This window comes from Patiria miniata, unplaced genomic scaffold (assembly GCF_015706575.1).
Source record: "Patiria miniata isolate m_02_andy unplaced genomic scaffold, ASM1570657v1 HiC_scaffold_10, whole genome shotgun sequence".
Taxonomy (NCBI): Eukaryota; Metazoa; Echinodermata; class Asteroidea; order Valvatida; family Asterinidae; genus Patiria; species Patiria miniata.
This window is the reverse complement of record NW_024037048.1, coordinates 4,235,321-4,254,268: the sequence shown is the minus strand read 5'-3', so window position 1 is coordinate 4,254,268 and position 18,948 is coordinate 4,235,321. Positions and strand designations below refer to the sequence as shown.

Genomic DNA, 18,948 nt, shown 5'->3' with positions numbered 1-18,948 from the left:
GAAATTTTTGTTCTGTCCTTTTCTTGCCTGGAACAATTTGCCTTTGAATTCCTTCGTGTGACACACGGCCCTAACGCCGCGTCCAAATCGGATGTTTTAGACTAAGGTTTGCATGCTTCCAGCCTTCCACTACTCATGTACTGCTCTGTAATCGTAGTCAAAACATCCGATTAGGACGCGACCGGTCTTCTCTACTCTTTCTGTGCGATTTTGGATTTGATAAACTAACAAAGACGGCAACGCATTTTAGGAGAAGGAGATGATGAGGAATGAGGAATAGGAGGCGGGCTAGAAGGCTGCTGCTCAGCCTGCACCATTTCCGCGATGAGATGGCAACGAAGATTAGGAGAAGGAGAGGATGAGGAAGGAGCAATGGGAGATGGGTTGGAAGGCTGTTGTTCAGCCTGCATCATCTCCGAGATGAAATCGTCTAGTTTCCCCGAGATGGCATCCAGTGTTGGGCGAGCATCAGGACTTCGTCTCATGCAGAACTCGCCGAGCAGACGGAGACCGTGGGGGATGTTTGCGTCACTGGCTACATCCACGAAGAGATTGCCGAGACTGTAGATGTCGGATTTCTCGGTGAATGTGTCTCTGCTTTCAAGAATCTCGGGGGCACACTGGAAGTCAATGTGTGAGAAAGTAAAATGACTTTAGCCTAAGCTTTTACATTGGGCAAGGATAACATTGCTCAATTGATAAGAATGCAGACTGCAATAATATATTGTATTGTTCTTTGCACTTCATATTCAGCTGCACAAAATTATATATTTTTTTGTTTTAAAATGGAAGTAAAGAAATCTTAATCTCAGCGAATTAAAAAGTTGGGAAACGACGGAGAAAGCATCCAAGAAATGGACTGGGTTTAAAAGATGATGGTTTCGTTCGTACCTGCTTGGCAAGTTCGTAGAGCTTCTTCTGTTGCTCATCATCAAGGATCGTGACTGGGCCTGGATTCGAAATCTGCAGGGCGTTTCCCAGGTCGATGATCTTGCCACACCAAGCCACCTTAGAGCCTGGTGGATTGGGACACACCATAGCATTGCCGCAGTGTAGGTCGCAGTGAAGCCAGCCAGCAGCGTGTAAAGCCTTGAGTCCCTTCGTGACATCACGGCAGACGTGTAGCCACTCTAACGCGTTCAAAATATCATAGTGCTGCGCCTTGCGGAAGTCGTAAGCCGTGTTTCTGCCAACACCGCCCACGAGCTCTTGGGCGTAAGAACAGTAGTCGATGACTCCTACAAATCTGGGGAAGAAAGGGCAGTTCACCACCGCATGCATGGCTGCCACCTCGTGCTGCAAGAAAGAGAAGTTTTTAACCAGCACCTTGACAGCAAGGAGGGTGTTGTCTCCTTTATGCCGCATCAGTAGGACTCCACCACAAGAACCCGACCCAAGCGCCACTTCTTTTCCGTTGTCAGACATAATGAACTCCAACTCGCTAGGATCGATGGAGGGATAGGCTGTGAGTTCTGGTAGTCCTTCCTGAGGACTTTGTGTTGCTTGAGGGTTCTTAGAAGAAGCATTAGCTGTGCTTGATGTGTTATCAGTTGTAGCTACATCCTTCAATGACGAATTCTTCGAGATTTTCCGTTGTGGCGAATGGTAATTTTCTTCAAATGATGCCTTGTTGACAACTTCTCCTAATGAAGCTGAAGTGGGAGTCTTATCAGAAAGTTTTGGCAGTAAAGACACTGGACTTCCAGATGGTCGATCTGAGTCGCTCTTCTCAGTCTCTTGGGGTTTTCTTGGAGTTTCTTCCATTTCTTGTTGGGCATACACTATGTATTTCTTTGCATTTATGGATGAAGTATATTCTGCGCCTTTTTCAGAAGCGGCCTCTGCGAGACTTAAGGTGTCCTTCTGAGCACGGGACGCTGCTCTTGATGCATCATTCGAAGATGACTTCTTCGAGATTGTGGGTAGATGTGCACATGGGGATGCCTTGTTGACAACATCCCATGGTTTACTTTCAGTAGACATCATCTCAGAGAGCTTTGAAATTGAAGACTCTGGACATTCAGCTGGCGTTGCCGCTTCTTGATCCGAGTCGCTCTTTCCAACTTTTTCGACTTCCTTGTGTTCCTCGAAAGTCGTTTCGGAATTTTTCTTTGCAGTTATGGATGCAGACGATTCGAATTTTTTTGGAGATGCTACCTGTCTAGGACTCAAAGCGTCTTCCAGGGCCTGTAATGTTGTACTTGATGTTCCTCTGTCCCCCTCGATTTCTGGGTCTTTCTTGACAGGATTTGCTGGAGAGACTGATTGCAAACTTTCAGTACTCCACTCTTCGTCCTCTTCGTCCGTCGATAATGAGATCATTTGGCTCAATTGACGCATTATGTCTTCGGCTTTTGCGGCGTTGGCTTGAATTTCCTGTCGGGAAAAACATGCAGAAACATTTAAAAATTTCAAAATTTCAAAATATTTGTAATAGTTTATTCTGACCATTCGTGACATAAACTCAGACCCGGCTCTTCCTCAGTTTTCAAGAAATCATGAGATTTAAAATCCCTTTGCAAAAGTAATGAGTATCGACTCACCCAAGCCTCCTCTCTTGTGTGAGGTTTCTTGTAGTTGGAAGCAAGTTGCATTCGTCGCATCGCATCCCTTTGCTCAATACAACTCAGCACAACCGTCAGCCAATCGTCAAAGTCATCCAGATAAGAACTTTTATAAGCAAACACCGGGGCCATCTTGAGCTGCAAAACCAACCCCCAAAAAATCTAAAACTGAAACGGTTGCTTCAAACATGCACCATTGAGACAACGTATGATTTATATGAAGTTAGTCAAGCAATAGGAAAGATTAAGAGGTCAAACTCAACTCGGAAGATCTTTCAAAGTATAGATGATGTACAATATTTATTATACTCACAGCGAGTCGCTGCTGACGAAGCGATGGTAATTTTGTAGACCTTTCTCTGTTTTTGTCTGCCATTGTCTTCTCATCAAAGGAGTCAACATTCACATCAGCTTCTGAACTTGATATTGCCCACGAAGACTGTGGATAAAGGGGGACGGGATACTGTCAATATTTCTGGGTTCGCCAGAACAATAAAACATTTCCTTACTGTCAATATGATAACAATTTTAACATAGAGAGATGGCTTAATTAGAAGACAACGTGAAATATCTATTCTATCAAATTCTTAACTTCCATGTAGATGTAGCGAGTTAATACTGTGATGGGACAGGCATCCTATTTGTCCTCATTGCCAATGCTTACATTGCTAATAGATGATGCTGATGAGCTTTCAAAATCATCATCGTAGATAAACTCTTCAACATCCGTCTCTGATCCAAGATTCTGAGACGAAGAAGAAATTTTGGATGCGAAGGAGACAGATTGATGAGATAGAGATGGAGACACTGGAATTGAGATCGATTCCCAACCACCACCATGGTCTCCACTTTCTCTTCCCTCTTCGTGAGGCTTGCCATCACCACGTGAGATCGACGTCAGAGGATCTGCATTAGGGATTGTTACTTCCTCATCTGATGATATCTTATCCCGCATCTTTGCTCCTTGCCTCTGAGATGGAAATAAAGGCAAGTCGCAAACCGAGGAATTGCGAAAGGAAGCATCCCTAGGAATTGAAGCTGGGAGTAACCCATCACCGTAGTTGGCGACGAGGCTCGTAACCTCCTCCTGCTTCTGTGATGTGATCGGATTGTCACTTCCTGGAGCAGGGTTGGAGCTTGACTGGAGACGGTCCCAGTCAAATTGAGGTGTTCCTGGGATCGGGAGGGGCTGGTTGCTGTACGAGGCTGGTCTTGTTGCCATGGCAGCGCTGTATTGCCGATGATGCATCTTTATAGTTAATGCTGGGAAGAATAAAGCAATTGGCCAGTAGGACACATTTTTTTTCCTAAAAAGGAATGTTTTCTTTTTCTAATTGTTAACATTTCAAAGAATTGTTCAGGGTGATGTCATATTCACAATGGCTAATTTTCATTTTGAAATTCACAGGTCCAAGGACATGAATTACAAGTAATGCACCTGCCATAAATCAACTGGACAGTTAATAATCCAGATGATGATGTTATTACAGACAAACCATCAATTTCGCCAGATAGATATAACTTACCATTTCCTCCAAATCCCTTCGCTTCTCGATTCTTCATCAGAGCGCTGGTGTGGCTCTGGTGACCTGGGTCACTGTGGTCTTCTTTGAGCGACCTGGGTCGGTTGACTTGACCTGGGTCACTGTGGTCTTCTTTGAGTGACCTGGGTCGGTTGACTTGACCTGGGTCACTGTGGTCTTCTTTGAGTGACCTGGGTTGGTTGACTTGACCTGGGTCACTGTGGTCTTCTTTGAGTGACCTGGGTCGGTTGACTTGACCTGGGTCACTGTGGTCTTCTTTGAGTGACCTAGGTCGACTGACTTGACCTTCCGATTGCCCTTGTGGTGTAACGAAAGGCTGAACGGTGGTCTTGGTCCCGCGACTCCGAGGAGCAAAGAGAGATCGAAGTCTCGTTTTCCACGTTCGCTTGGACCTTAGGGAAGAAAGTTATATAGGTGGCGGTCATTTCTTATTATGGATGATACGCAAAGGCACGACCCTGTCTGCCTGTTTCTTTTCCTGCATTCCGATCCCCTTGAATTGAGATGCTCAAAGTCTAATGAGAAGCAATTTAACGAAGAGAGGTTGACAAACTTGTTATCTAACAACAACCATCTCACTGACTGACGGTCCGATTTCGGCCCACGGACATAAATTCAGACAGTCAGCCCACATGACAGCACACACAATTTCCAAGAGACACACATGTGGAGAGGGGATAATCATGAGTAAGCAATGCAACAATGTTGGGACTTGATGAAAATATGCCACTTTTAACTTAATGGCAAAGCAACAGGCCAGTAAGAGTCTACCTTCGGTGCTGTAATGCATTATTGTCAAACATATTGTTGTGGAACATTTCCCTACAGAAAATGATGACATTCACCTTGATGTTGTCGGGACAAATGCCTGTCCTACGACGACAGACGGCGGCCTGTCAATGTCGTCTTCTGGGGGACTCGAGCTCGTCCTGTCGCTGGTGATGTTCGCCAGCTTACGGGACTGCCCGGCTACGACCAAGTTGTCTGATCTCTGGGTGGTATTGGAGATTTGCGAAGAGGCATTGAACATGGCGTAGCTGCGGGCCGAGTCACTGGGGCAGGGTGGGCGTGCTTCTGACGCCAACAAGAGACCGTCGATGTTCAGAGGTCGAACCTTGTTGCGTTGAGGAACACGCCGAAGGGGGAAAAGCCTCCTGAGTTGTGGAAATAAATGTGTGTTTGTTTCCGGCAAACCTGAACTGTTTAACGCTTTGCGAAATGAGGAGTGTTTCTGCTATTTTTTTAGGGGGGGGGGCAGATTTGAATAAGACTCACCTAGCTTGAGGGCCTTGTAAGGGTGGCTTGAGATTCCGCTCGTCCTTAGCGGAATCAATCTGGCGATGGACATATCCACTTGGGGACACCCGCTGGGAGCCAGTCATGGGCTGACCGGCATTCCGTGATCTTGGGCGGGTGTCACCTCCCCGTGGATTCCCGCTCTCGACACGAGCCGAGTGCGGACACAGTCCTTGGACGGTGGCAGAACGGGGATGGCAGTTGTCGTAGCGCTGCCCGCTGCCTCCCGCCGAGGGATCCGAGTCGCACGCCTTTCTGAATGATCAAATTAAACAACAAGATCAAAATCGATATTTTTATTACAGATTTGAAAAGAGCACAATCTCAGTATTACTGCTGTGAAAACCGCATGCTGGTACCATCTTTAGTTCAAAAATTATGGAAGTTGGAACACCCAAGAGGTGTGATGAAGTGATGTGATGAAGTGGCCCTATTTTGGCCTGTATCTCCAAATAAAAATTCCCGACAAACAACTCATTTAGCTGAAATTAGACGATGAAATTTCAGATGAAGTTAGACGATCGACAATATTTTACCAAAATGAAAGAAGTTATCAGTGTTGTCAGCAAGTTTGTTGATTCCACGCCAGCCATTGTGTTTCTGTTTACTTTTTTTTTTTTTTTAAGTACTTACAGATCTTTGCCCCCACCCAGACCCCAAAAATATAAATTCCTTTTATGTTGATTGGAATTAGGGGTTGCTACAGAGTTCTCTTTTTCACATTGGAAAAATGAGGAAAGATTCTCGTTAGGCTTTGTTTATTCTATTTTTTTTTAGGGGGGTGTGTGTTCAGATTTGAGGGAGACTCACCTAGCTTGGGGGACTTGTAAGGGTGGCTTGAGATTCCGCTCATCCTTAGCGGAATCAATCTGGCAATGGACATATCCACTTGGGGACACCCACCGGGAGCCAGTCATGAGCTGACCGGCATTCCGTGATCTTGGGCGGGTGTCACCTCCCCGTGGATTCTCGCTCCCGTTGACACGAGCCGTGTGCGGACACCGTCCTCGGACGGTGGCAGAACCGTAGGGACCGCAGGTGCCGTAGTGCTGCCCGCCGCCTGCCGTCATGGGATTCGAGTCACACGCCTTTCTGAATGATCAACCCAAGAACAAAAATAATAACTTCGCAATGATCAGCAAAAGGTCTATCGCCTTGTTTCACTTGGAAAAATATGTTCATTGAAATGCATTCAGATTGATTCTTTTTCATTGAAATGCATTTAGGTTTAAATAATGAAAGGTTTGCGGAAACACCATGTTCAAATAATTTCTCAACTAAGAGAATGGTTCTAAAAAACTCTTTCCATTGAAATTCTTTGAACAGAAAATGTTTTTATTTGTTTTTATTTAAAAGTTACTTACTTGTAACTTTCCGAAAAGGCTGCTGCGTACGCGCTTGCGTAGTTGTACATCCTGAATCGCTATATTCTCCGTCAAATCGTCACTTTTGAGCATCCGAAAACGCACCAAAGCAAAAAACCGTGTTCACTGATCGAAACACAAACACAAACTAACATAAAGTTGCCAAGACGCGGCAGATGTCGCCGATACATTCCAAGTTTGCGCGCACGTCACTGTGACGTCACAAAAGCTCAAATGTGGGATTTCCACCTCCCCCACCGTTATTGCTGCGCGCCTACTTTTAGCCTTTTCAGACTGATTTCATTTTGATAACTTTTTTTCTCAGAAAAATCGGATCCCCCACGCACATATAAAAGTTTGGACTTGTTGATGCCTTTTCACACGGGAAATAAGAAACGTTGATTGTTAAGTCGATGGAGATCAAACTATTAACTTATTGCTACCATGACACTCTACACTGGCAAAGAATGCATTATACAAATAACCAAACGTAGTCTGTTAGGGTTACAGACCAGTAAATAAACTTCCATAGACCCCAATGGTAAATGCTCCCACTTCAGAAATTCGGGAAAAATACTCACAACTCTCCAAGGTTTCGAGACACACATCTAATTAAAGCTTATTTCATCATCTTTCATTTTCTTTTCAGTTTTTTGGGGGTCAACTGATGACTTTTAGGAGTTATTTCCATCCGAAGATGATCACCCCTGAAAATAGTCCTGAAGCCCATCGCCATTTTGAAAAACGATGCCTACACTCCATTGCAAAATAGAGCGCTTTAAGGGCCCCAATTTCATCCAAATTGAACAGAACTACAAGCTCACAGTCCTTGCACGGCTTCCATCCATATTTTTTACAAACCGAAATAATCGAATGTAGTTATGCAACTCTCATTATTCCTACTTACAGCAGTGTGTACACGGGTCGACTGTAAATTGTTTATTTTCTACCCGGGTAGAACCACTCAACCCTGGTCCCGACCATGGTTGGATTTAACCTGCGTATAGCGCCGGACCCGTGTAGAAGCAGTGTTGGATTCTTGCTGGCGTGAAATGGGTTGCAGAAATCTCTGTGTTGGATCCTGGTCCAACATGGAGATTTTAGCCAATAGGGACCATTCGGGGTATTTGCGCGGCTCAGAAAAATTCACTCGTTAAATCGTCAGTTTGTGTGGTTATTTTATCAGGCACATTACTGGCAATGTGCATGTCACATCACAAAATTGAAATATAGGTGTGTAGGCCTTGTAAAATTATCCAACGCAATGGTGATTTAATAAGCCACTACATGTATTTCCAAGCCACACTGGTCCCTAGTGTGGAAGGCCCTCAAGAGCCTAAGTGCTGCCTGCTAATCAGAAATTTGTCTAGATACGTAATTCTGTGTTTATTGTACATATTCTAAAGCACTTGTCATCAGTTTTTTTTGTGAAGTTCATGAAGAAGTGCACAAGGCGTTACTGTCTTAAAACTGAAACAGCAGTTCATGTTGGTTTCTATATTGAAATAGTGCCATACAATGATGTAGGTTAGTCTAAAAGTTGTTTTTCTTTTGTAAGGGGGGGGGGGGCGCGCTGGGTAAATTGCTGACACTTCATCAGTTTTCACTAGGAGGCAAATTTTCCTATTTCACCGTACACTAAATTTGGCTCTTTGTGAAAACTGACGATTTGTGATTTTGTGGAGATGACCAAAATAAGGCTCTCCGGTTATTTGTGTTTGACTTGGTTTACTGTTATTTGTATTAAATATTGGTGATTTTTAACAGTTGATAGTTTGATCATGGACTATGCCAACCAAAAAGTAGTGAATTTTACACCAGGTTTATACAACCAAGCTGTGTTGTAAAATTAAGTGGTTACATAATCGTTTATGAATAAAGAGATTGTTCCGTGCCTTTCTTAAATGGAGGTGTCTTTTGTTTGAATTACCCATGGAGTTGATTCCTCATAAACAAATTATCTTCCATCAAACATGAGTTGAGGGGTGAAGATGAATTTTTTTGTGATGTTACTCGTCCCTTTGCCATTTATGGATCCTTGATAATCAACAATGAGCAAATTCGGGCAAGGACCATTTGTCGATTAGTGGTTGATTTGTGACGTAACTTGCGCCTGCGCACTAACAGCAAGGTGCGAACGTCTCGAGTCAATGCTGGTCAAAATGTCATCACAAAACTACTGGGTCCTGGCTCCCTGCTGTACGTAGTGCGTGTGGTTCCAAATAGTCGACTAACGTAATCAACCATCGTCGAACTATGGTTAACCATTGGTCAACAATGGGATTGTAGGTCAACTCGACCCCTGGCTGACTTGCCCCTTGGCCGACTTGCCCCTGACCGACTCGCCCCCGGCCGACTCGCCCCTTACCATCTTGCCCCATACCGACCGACTCGCCCCCTGACTGAATAGCCCCCTGACTGACTCGCCCCCTGACCGTCTCGTCCCTTACAATACGGCCCCTGACCGACTCGTCCCCTAGCCGACTTGCGCCCTTGCCAACTCCCCTCCTAGCTAACTCGCCCCCCGACCGACTCGCCCCCTGGATAGTTATGCACATTCAGCAGCCATCGTAAAAATGGAGGGGAATACATTGCCCGCGGTGGAACCAAATTATTTAAATGCCAGCTTTTTTTTGTAATGGCAGCCACCTGGACTCAGGAAATGACATACCAGCTTTATATGGATTAGATGCGACAGATAAAGAGGCCCAAATGATGTCACTATTTAAAATGTAGCATTTTTTATCAAAAAAAAAGGAGGCGACCTCCAAAAAGGAAGCGGGTGGGGACGCTAACATTTTTTTTTTTTGGCCTATAAGCGCCGGTCCTGGATTGATTGTCTTTATTAATTGGACAGATATTTAATGATAATTTTTTAAAAGCCCCCATCCCCCCCCAAAAAAAAAATTAGAAGGGAGATAGGAAGGGCATCGTTTTCAAGTTGTCCCAGCCCAAACAAATAACTTTACTAATATTTTTCTTATTCTTTAAATATATGATCTTCAAACACTTCAAATCTTTCACGGAAATAACGACAGGCAAAAGAGAAAACAAAAATAATAACAAAAAAAAATTCAAAGAAACCCCGCCCCGCCCCCTTCCTGCCCCCGCCAGTTGCATGAAAGGGTGGTTTTGCTGTAAGGCAATGGAGGACATTATAATTTTGAAGTAGATTTCACGACTTGAAAAAAAGACCAGAAAACACGATTTTTCGTTTTAGCATGATTTATTTGTTAATTCTCATTTGCCATTAATTTACAGAATAAACCAGCTTGATGTCACATATTGTTTCATTCTGTGCTAGGTATCAGCGTTCTAGAGCTTCATAGTGTCATACAAGAATGTGATAAATACCCGGGAGTACCAATATCTATAGGTATCAGTAATATTCTGATAGTACTGACCAACACCATCTATTATAAAAACCAAATACATTATGCTGGAAAGAAGAATGCAAAGAATTTCTTTTTGCTGTGAAAAAAAATCTGCATCAAAGCTAAAAAGTTAGGTTTTAACTTGTGTTACATACCTACTTATATGAATGACAATGTGTATGTATTTCCATTATTTGTCTTCAAACTGACCACATGTATACCTGAGGTCAATGGTTGTGTTAGTAACTGATGTTACTACAATTATTCAAACTGTGATTTCAAAATTATGCTACCTTCACTCGTGAAAAAGTGGCCCATCGTGAAATATACAAAAATAAGGGATCCATAGGATATGACTCAATTAATAGAGAATGAAATTGAATGAAGAAAAATCAGTGCATGTCATGTTTGGGCTGAAAATAAGACCAGAACTCCGGACTTGAAAAAGGTGACGTCATTGCGGGTGTCAAAGGTCAACCTCGTATTGGAGCTCGAAAGCTATGTTAACGAGGTCGTTAGGACACCCACAAAAACTAACACTTTAACAAACGGAGTACTGGTCTTAACCCTCACCTCTATAAGTGTGTGAAAAAATCATATTCAAATTGGAGGATTTGAATATGAAGCAAAATTGAATTGATGGTTTGTTTTCAAGATTTTTAGATCAGTTTTTTTTTAATACCATATTTGAATAAGCCACATCTCAGATATTAGTTAACAGAATAAATGGTTGTCAAAAATCGCACAGAAACAGTAAACTTTGGCAGTACTCTCTTTGGATCAGTTTAGCAGCAAATCTGTGGTTCAAAAGGCAGATATTTTCATATTTCAGATATTTTTCAAGTTTAAAAGCTTATTATATTTACCAAAATACAGCGTACTGGAACGTTAGCAGCGCATGATAATTATAGTCTTAATCATGTTCTCAATGTTCTTACAACTGATCCAAATGACCAAACAGATCTACAGAGAAAAATAATCACTGTCTGGTGACTATTCTGTACGCAAGTGGCCGCAGTGATTTCTCAATGTCTTGCTGCTGGAAACTAGACAAAAGGGCTACATCGTGATAAAGTTCTCTGGTGTATAAGGGCCAATAACAAAGCAATTCTCATCGGCAACTGAGAGACAACTAAATGCAAGAAACACTAGGAGGAATGGAGAACATTAGCTGTCAAAGAATACCTCAGAGTATTGTAGGGAAAGAAATTTTTGTTCTGTCCTTTTCTTGCCTGGAACAATTTGCCTTTGAGTTCCTTCGTGTTAACACACGGCCCTAGCGCCGCGTCCAAATCGGTTGTTTTAGACTACGGTTTGCATGCTTCCAGCCTTCCACTACTCATGTACTGCTTTGTAATCGTAGTCAAAACATCCGATTAGGACGCGGCCGGTCTTCTCTACTCTTTCTGTGCGATTTTGGATTTGATAAACTAACAAAGACGGCAACGCATTTTAGGAGAAGGCGATGATGGGGAAGGAGGAATACGAGAGGGGCTTGAAGGCTGCTGCTCAGCCTGCACCATCTCCGCGATGAGATGGCAACGAAGATTAGGAGAAGGAGAGGATGAGGGAGGAGGAATAGGAGACGGGCTGGAAGGCTGTTGCTCAGCCTGCATCATCTCCGAGATGAAATCGTCTAGTTTCCCCGAGATGGCATCCAGTGTTGGGCGAGCATCAGAACTTCGTCTCATGCAGAACTCGCCTAGTAGACGGAGACCGTGGGGGATATTTGCGTCACTGGCTACATCCACGAAGAGATTGCCGAGACTGTAGATGTCGGATTTTTCGGTGAATGTGTCTCTGCCTTCCAGAATCTCGGGGGCACACTTGAAGTCAATGTGTGAGAAAGTAAAATGACTTTAGTCTAAGCTTTTACATCGGGCAAGAATAACATTGCTCAATTGATTAGAATGCAGACTGCAATAGTCTATTGTATTGTTCTTTGCACTTCATATTCAGCTGCACAAAATTATACATTTTGTGTTTTAAAACTGAAGTAAAGAAATCTTAATCTCAGTGAGTTTAAAAGTTGGGAAAGGAAGAAGAAAGCATCCAAGAAATGGACTGGGTTTAAAAGATGATGGCGTGTTAATTCTCTTGGTTTCGTTCGTACCTGCTTGGCAAGTTCGTAGAGCTTCTTCTGTTGCTCATCATCAAGGATCGTGACTGGGCCTGGATTCGAAATCTGCAGGGCGTTTCCCAGGTCGATGATCTTGCCGCGCCAAGCCACATCAGAGCCTGGTGGATTGGGACACACCATAGCATTGCCGCAGTGTAGGTCGCAGTGAAGCCAGCCAGCAGTATGCAAAGCCTTGAGTCCCTTCGTGACATCACGGCAGACGTGTAGCCACTCTAACGCGTTCAAGAGATCGTCGTGCAGCGCCTTGCGGAAGTCGTAAGCCGTGTTTCTGCCAACACCACCTACGAGCTCTTGGGCGTAAGAGCAGTAGTCGATGACTCCTACAAATTTGGGGAAGAAGGGACAGTTTCTCACCGCATGCATGGCTGCCACCTCGTGCTGCAAGAAAGAGAAGTTTTTAACCAGCACCTTGACAGCAAGGAGAGTATTGTCTGCTTTATGACGCATCAGTAGGACTCCACCACAAGAACCCGACCCAAGCGCCACTTCTTTTCCGTTGTCAGACATAATGAACTCCAACTCGCTAGGATCGATTGAGGGATAGGCTGTGAGTTCTAGTAGTCCTTCCTGAGGACTTTGTGTTGCTTGAGGGTTCTTAGAAGAAGCATTAGCTGTGCTTGATGTGTTATCAGTTGTAGCCACATCCTTCCAAGATGAATTCTTTGAGATTTTCGGTTGTGGCGAATGGTAATTTTCTTCAACTGATACCTTGTTGACAACTACTCCTGATGAAGCTGAAGTGGGAGTCTTATCAGAAAGTTTTGGCAGTAAAGACGCTGGACTTCCAGATGGTCGATCTGAGTCGCTCTTCTCAGTCTCTTCGGGTTTTCTTGCAATTTCGTCCATTTCTTTTTGGGCATACACTATGTATTTCTTTGCATTCATGGATGAAGTATATTCTGCGCCTTTTTCGAGACTTAAGGTGTCCTTCTGAGCATGGGACGCTGCTCTTGATGCGCAGTCGTTCGAAGATGACTTCTTCGAGATTGTGGGTAGATGTGCACATGGGGATGCCTTGTTGACAACATCCCATGGTTTACTTTCAGTAGACATCATCTCAGAGAGCTTTGAAATTGAAGACTCTGGACATTCAGCTGGCGTTACCTCTTCTTGATCTGAGTCGCTCTTTTCAACTTTTTCTTTGTGTTCCTTCAAAGTAGTTTCGAACTTTGTCTTTGGAGTTATGGATGCAGACGATTCGGAATCTTTTGAAGATGCTACCTGTCTAGAACTCCAGGCGTCCTTCGGGACCTGTGGTGTTGCACTTGATGTTCTTCTGTCCCCCTCGATTTCTGAGTCTTTCTTGACAGGATTTGCAGGAGAGGCTAATTGCAAACTCTCAATACTCGACTCTTCGTCCTTTGTCGATAATGAGATGATTTGGTTCAATTGACGCATTATGTCTTTGGCTTTTGCGGCGTTGGCATGAATTTCCTGTTGGGAAAAACATACAGACTATTTAAAATACTTCAAAATTTCGAAATGTTTTTTTGTAATAGTTTATTCTGACCATTCCTGAAATAAACTCAGACCCGGTCCTTCCTCAGGTTCCAAGAAATCATGAGGTTTAAAATCACTTCGCAGAAGTAATGAGTATCAACCTACCCAAGCCTCCTTTCTTGTGAACGGTGTCTTGTAGTTGGAAGCAAGTTGCATCCGTCGCATCACATCCCTTCGCTCAATACAACTCAGCACAACCGTCAGCCAATGAGCAAAGTCCTCCGGATAAGATGTTTTTAAAGCAAATGCCGGGGCCATCTTGAGCTGCAAAACCAACCAAAACAACGAAAACTGAAACGATTGCTTCAAACATGCACCATGGAGACAACGTAAGATTTATATGGAGTTAATTAAGCAATAGGAAAGAAAGATTAAGAGGTCAAACTCAACTCTGAAAAACTTTGAAGTATGGATGATGTACGATGTTTATTATACTCACAGCGAGTCGCTGCTGACGAAGCGGTGGTAATTCTGTAAACCTTTGTCTGCTTTTGTCTGCAATTGTCTCCTCATCAAAAGAGTCAACATCCGCATCAGCTTCTGAATTTGGCATTGCCCATGAAGACTGTGGATAAAGGGGGACGGGATATTCTAAATGTTCGCCAGAACGATGAAACATTTCCTTACTGCCAGCACTTACAATTTTAACATCGAGATATAAATTAATGGAAGTCAACGTGAGTATTTATTTTATCAAATTCGTAACTTCCAGGTAGATGTAGCGAGTTAATATTGTGATGGGACACTGACAATGCTTACATCGCTCATAGATGATACCGATGAGCTTTCTCCATCAACATTGTAGATGAAGTCTTCAACATCCGTCTCTGATCCTACATTCTGAGACGGAGAGGAATTCTTGGATGAGGAGGAGACAGATTGATGAGATGGAGATGGAGACACTGGAACTGAGATCGATTCCCAACCACAACCATGGTCTCCACTTTCTCTTCCCTCTTCGTGAGGCTTGCCATCGCCACGTGAGATCGACGTCAGAGGATCTGCATTAGGGATTGTTACTTCCTCATCTGATGATATCTTATCCCGCATCTTTGCTCCTTGCCCCTGAGATGGAAATGAAGGCAAGTCGCAAACCGAGGAATTGCGAAAGGAAGCATTCCTAGGAGCTGAAACTGGGAGTGACCCGTCACCGTAGTTGGCGACGAGGCCCGTAACCTCCTTCTGCTTCTGTGATGTGATCAGATTGTCACTTCTTGGAGCAGGGTGGGAGCTTGACTGGAGACGGTCCCAGTCAAATTGAGGTGTTCCTGGGATCGGGAGGGGCTGGTTGCTGTACGAGGCTGGTCTTGTTGCCATGGCAGCGCTGCATTGCCGATGATGCATCTTTATAGTTAATGCTGGAGAATAAAGCAATTGGTCAGTAGGACACATTTGTTTCCTATAAGGAATGTTTTCTTTTTCTAATTGTAAACATTTCAAAGAATTGTTCAGGGTAATGTTATTTTTCACAATGCAATGGCTTTTCATTTTGAAATTCAAAGGTCCAAGGACATGAATTACAAGCAATGTACCTGCCATAAATCAACTGGACAATTTTTTTTTATTAATTAATTCAGATGATGATGTTGTTACAGACAAACCATGCATTTTGCCAGATAGATATAACTTACCATCTCCTCCAAATTCCTTCGCTTCTCGATTCTTCATCAGAGCGCTGGTGTGGCTCTGGTGACCTGGGTCACTGTGGTCTTCTTTGAGTGACCTAGGTCGACTGACTTGACCTGGGTCACTGTGGTCTTCTTTGAGTGACCTGGGTCGGTTGACTTGACCTGGATCACTGTGGTCTTCTTCGAGTAACCTAGGTCGACTGACTTGACCTTCCGATTGCCCTTGTGGTGTAACGAAAGGCTGAACGGTGGTCTTGGTCCCGCGACTCCGAGGAGCAAAGAGAGATCGAAGTCTTGTTTTCCACGTTCGCTTGGACCTTGGGGAAGAAAGTTATATAGGTGGCGGTCATTTCTTATTATGGATGATACGCAAAGGCACGACCCTGTCTGCCTGTTTCTTTTCCTGCATTCCGATCCCTTTGAATTGACATGCTCGAAGTCTAATGAGAAGCAATTTAACGAAGAGAGGTTGACAAACGTGTTATCTAACAACAACCATCTCACTGACTGACGGTCCGATTTCGGCCCACGGACATAAATTCAGACAGTCAGCCCACCTGACAGCACACACAATTTCCAAGAGACACACATGTGGAGAGGGGATAATCATGAGTAAGCAATGCAACAATGTTGGGACTTGATGAAAATATGCCACTTTTAACTTAATGGCAAAGCAACAGGCCAGTAACAGTCTACCTTCGGTGCAGTAATGCATTATTGTCGAACATATTGTTGTGGAACATTTCCCTACAGAAAATGATGACATTCACCTTGATGTTGTCGGGACAAATGCCTGTCCAACGACGACAGACGGCGGCCTGTCAATGTCGTCTTCTGGGGGACTCGAGCTCGTCCTGTCGCTGGTGATGTTCGCCAGCTTACGGGACTGCCCGGCTACGACCAAATTGCCTGATCTCTGGGTGGTATTGGAGATTTGCGAAGAGGCATTGAACATGGCGTAGCTGCGGGCCGAGTCACTGGGGCAGGGTGGGCGTGCTTCTGACGTCAACAAGAGACCGTCGATGTTCAGAGGTCGAACCTTGTTGCGTTGAGGAAGACGCCGAAGGGGGGAAAGCCTCCTGAGTTGTGGAAATAAATTTGTGTTTGTTTCCGGCAAACCTGAACTGTTTAACACTTTGCAAAATGAGCAGTGTTCTGCTATTTTTTTTTAGGGGGGGGGGCAGATTTGAATAAGACTCACCTAGCTTGAGGGCCTTGTAAGGGTGGCTTGAGATTCCGCTCATCCTTAGCGGAATCAATCTGGCGATGGACATATCCACTTTGGGACATCCGCTGGGAGCCAGTCATGGGCTGACCGGCATTCCGTGATCTTGGGCGGGTGTCACCTCCACGTGGATTCCCGCTCTCGACACGAGCCGAGTGCGGACACAGTCCTTGGACGGTGGCAGAACGGGGACCGCAGTTGTCGTAGCGCTGCCCGCTGCCTCTCGCCGAGGGATCCGAGTCGCACGCCTTTCTGAATGATCAAATTAAACAACAAGATCAAAATCGATATTGATCAGGATATTACTGATGGGTTTGTATTCCGTATGCCCAGTTTTGCAGTAGACAGGTTTTAGGTTTCTATATGTTGGCAGCTATCAATACAAATTTTGTCTCCAATCGCTGGGCAATTTTCGTGATTAAAATATTCAGCTTCAACAGAAACATTCAAAATTCCTTCAATGCCCAATAGGTTACAGCCTCCTGTTTGGGGAATCAATTTGCGTGCGTTTCCTGCAAAACTGCAGTCAACACATTCTCAGGGCAGAGTTCAAGTATCTTGTGATTTAAATTTGGACAGACAGTATATCAAAGGATAAATGAAAGTTTCAGGAAACGCATGCAGACGAAGGTCGATATTTGAGTGAAGTCGTGCCCCTTCGGGGGAATGCGCTCTCTCCATTCTAAGGCAATTTGAGAATAAATTTAGGAACTTTGAGTATAATTTAATTATTTTGGCCCCATTTTAATAGTATCACAACATTTTTTGCAGCGGCTGATCGGAAGGGTGTGCAACCACTCATCTCCGCCACCTACCACCAGATGCGGTATACTGGATAAGGTCCACTCCAATCTTTATTATAAATGAACTAACTTAATGCTTTTGATGAAGTCGGACTTGTAAATAGAAAAATGGTGAAGTGAAACTATATGAACAGGTTTCGAGGAAAAAAACATCAACGGCAAAGAATGAATAAAAAAAAAACATTGAGCGGTAGGCTACAAATGTGATGCGATCAAGCTACATGAGTCGTTTGTCGACCCTGGTCAAAAAGTTTTTTTATTACAGAATTGAAAAGATCACAATCTCAGCATTACTGCTGTGAAAACCGCATGCTGATACCATCTTTAGCTCAAAAATTATGAAAGTTGGAACACCAAGAGATGTGATGAAGTGATGTGATGAAGTGGTCCTATTTTGGCCTGTAAATAAACATTCCCGACAAACGACTCATTTAGCTGAAATTAGACGATGAAATTTCAGATGAAGTTAGACGATCGACAATATATATTTTACCAAAATGAAAGAAGTTACCAGTGTTGTCAGCAAGTTTGTTGATTCCACGCCAGCCATCGTGTTTCTGTTTACTTTTATTATTATTTTTAAAGGACTTACAGATCTTTGCCCCCACCCAGACCCCCAAAATATAAATTCCTTTTATGTTGATTGGAATAAGGAGTTGCTACAGAGTTCTCTTTTTCACATTGGGAAATGAGAAAAGTTTCTCGTTGGGCTTTGTTTATTCTATTTTTTTAGGGGGGGGGGTTCAGATTTGAATAAGACTCACCTAACTTGGGGGCCTTGTAAGGGTGGCTTGAGATTCCGCTCATCCTTAGCGGAATCAATCTGGCGATGGACATATCCACTTGGGGACACCCACCGGGAGCCAGTCATGAGCTGACCGGCATTCCGTGATCTTGGGCGGGTGTCACCTCCCCGTGGATTCTCGCTCCCGTTGACACGAGCCGTGTGCGGACACCGTCCTCGGATGGTGGCAGAACCGTAGGGACCGCAGGTGCCGTAGTGCTGCCCGCCGCCTGCCGTCATGGGATTCGAGTCACACGCCTTTCTGAATGATCAAACCCAAGAACAAAAGTAATAACTTCGCAATGATCAGCAAAAGGTCTATCGCCTTGTTTCACTTTGAAAAATATTTTCATTGAAATGCATTCAGATTGATTCTTTTTCATTGAAATGCATTTAGGTTTAAATAATGAAAGGTTTGCGGAAACACCATGTTCAAATAATTTCTCAACTAAGAGAATGGTTCTAAAAAACTCTTTCCATTGAAATTCTTTGAACAGAAAATGTTTTTATTTGTTTTTATTTAAAAGTTACTTACTTGTAACTTTCCGAAAAGGCTGCTGCGTACGCGCTTGCGTAGTTGTACATCCTGAATCGCTATATTCTCCGTCAAATCGTCACTTTTGAGCATCCGAAAACGCACCAAAGCAAAAAACCGTGTTCACTGATCGAAACACAAACACAAACTAACATAAAGTTGCCAAGACGCGGCAGATGTCACCGATACAT

At 43.8% G+C, this 18,948-nt stretch overlaps 2 protein-coding genes across 2 annotated transcripts; both read right to left on the bottom strand.

The window, feature by feature from the left end:
* Positions 1-224: 224 nt before the first annotated feature.
* Positions 225-6,914, bottom strand: LOC119740267. Its single transcript, XM_038215532.1, has 10 exons — positions 6,769-6,914; positions 6,215-6,496; positions 5,384-5,659; positions 4,954-5,262; positions 4,091-4,500; positions 3,229-3,827; positions 2,878-3,003; positions 2,544-2,702; positions 892-2,376; positions 225-620 (listed from the first exon to the last, which is right to left on the bottom strand). The coding sequence occupies exons 1-10, from the start codon at positions 6,816-6,818 to the stop codon at positions 225-227; spliced, it is 4,092 nt and encodes a 1,363-aa protein (XP_038071460.1). The 5' UTR covers positions 6,819-6,914.
* Positions 6,915-10,009: 3,095 nt separating this feature from the next.
* LOC119740259 lies at positions 10,010-18,899 on the bottom strand. The gene is made up of 10 exons (XM_038215519.1): positions 18,758-18,899; positions 18,203-18,484; positions 16,612-16,887; positions 16,181-16,489; positions 15,414-15,727; positions 14,542-15,140; positions 14,222-14,347; positions 13,888-14,046; positions 12,256-13,716; positions 10,010-11,968 (listed from the first exon to the last, which is right to left on the bottom strand). Exons 1-10 carry the CDS (start codon positions 18,805-18,807, stop codon positions 11,573-11,575), a joined length of 3,972 nt encoding a protein of 1,323 aa, XP_038071447.1. The 5' UTR covers positions 18,808-18,899; the 3' UTR covers positions 10,010-11,572.
* Positions 18,900-18,948: the final 49 nt, after the last annotated feature.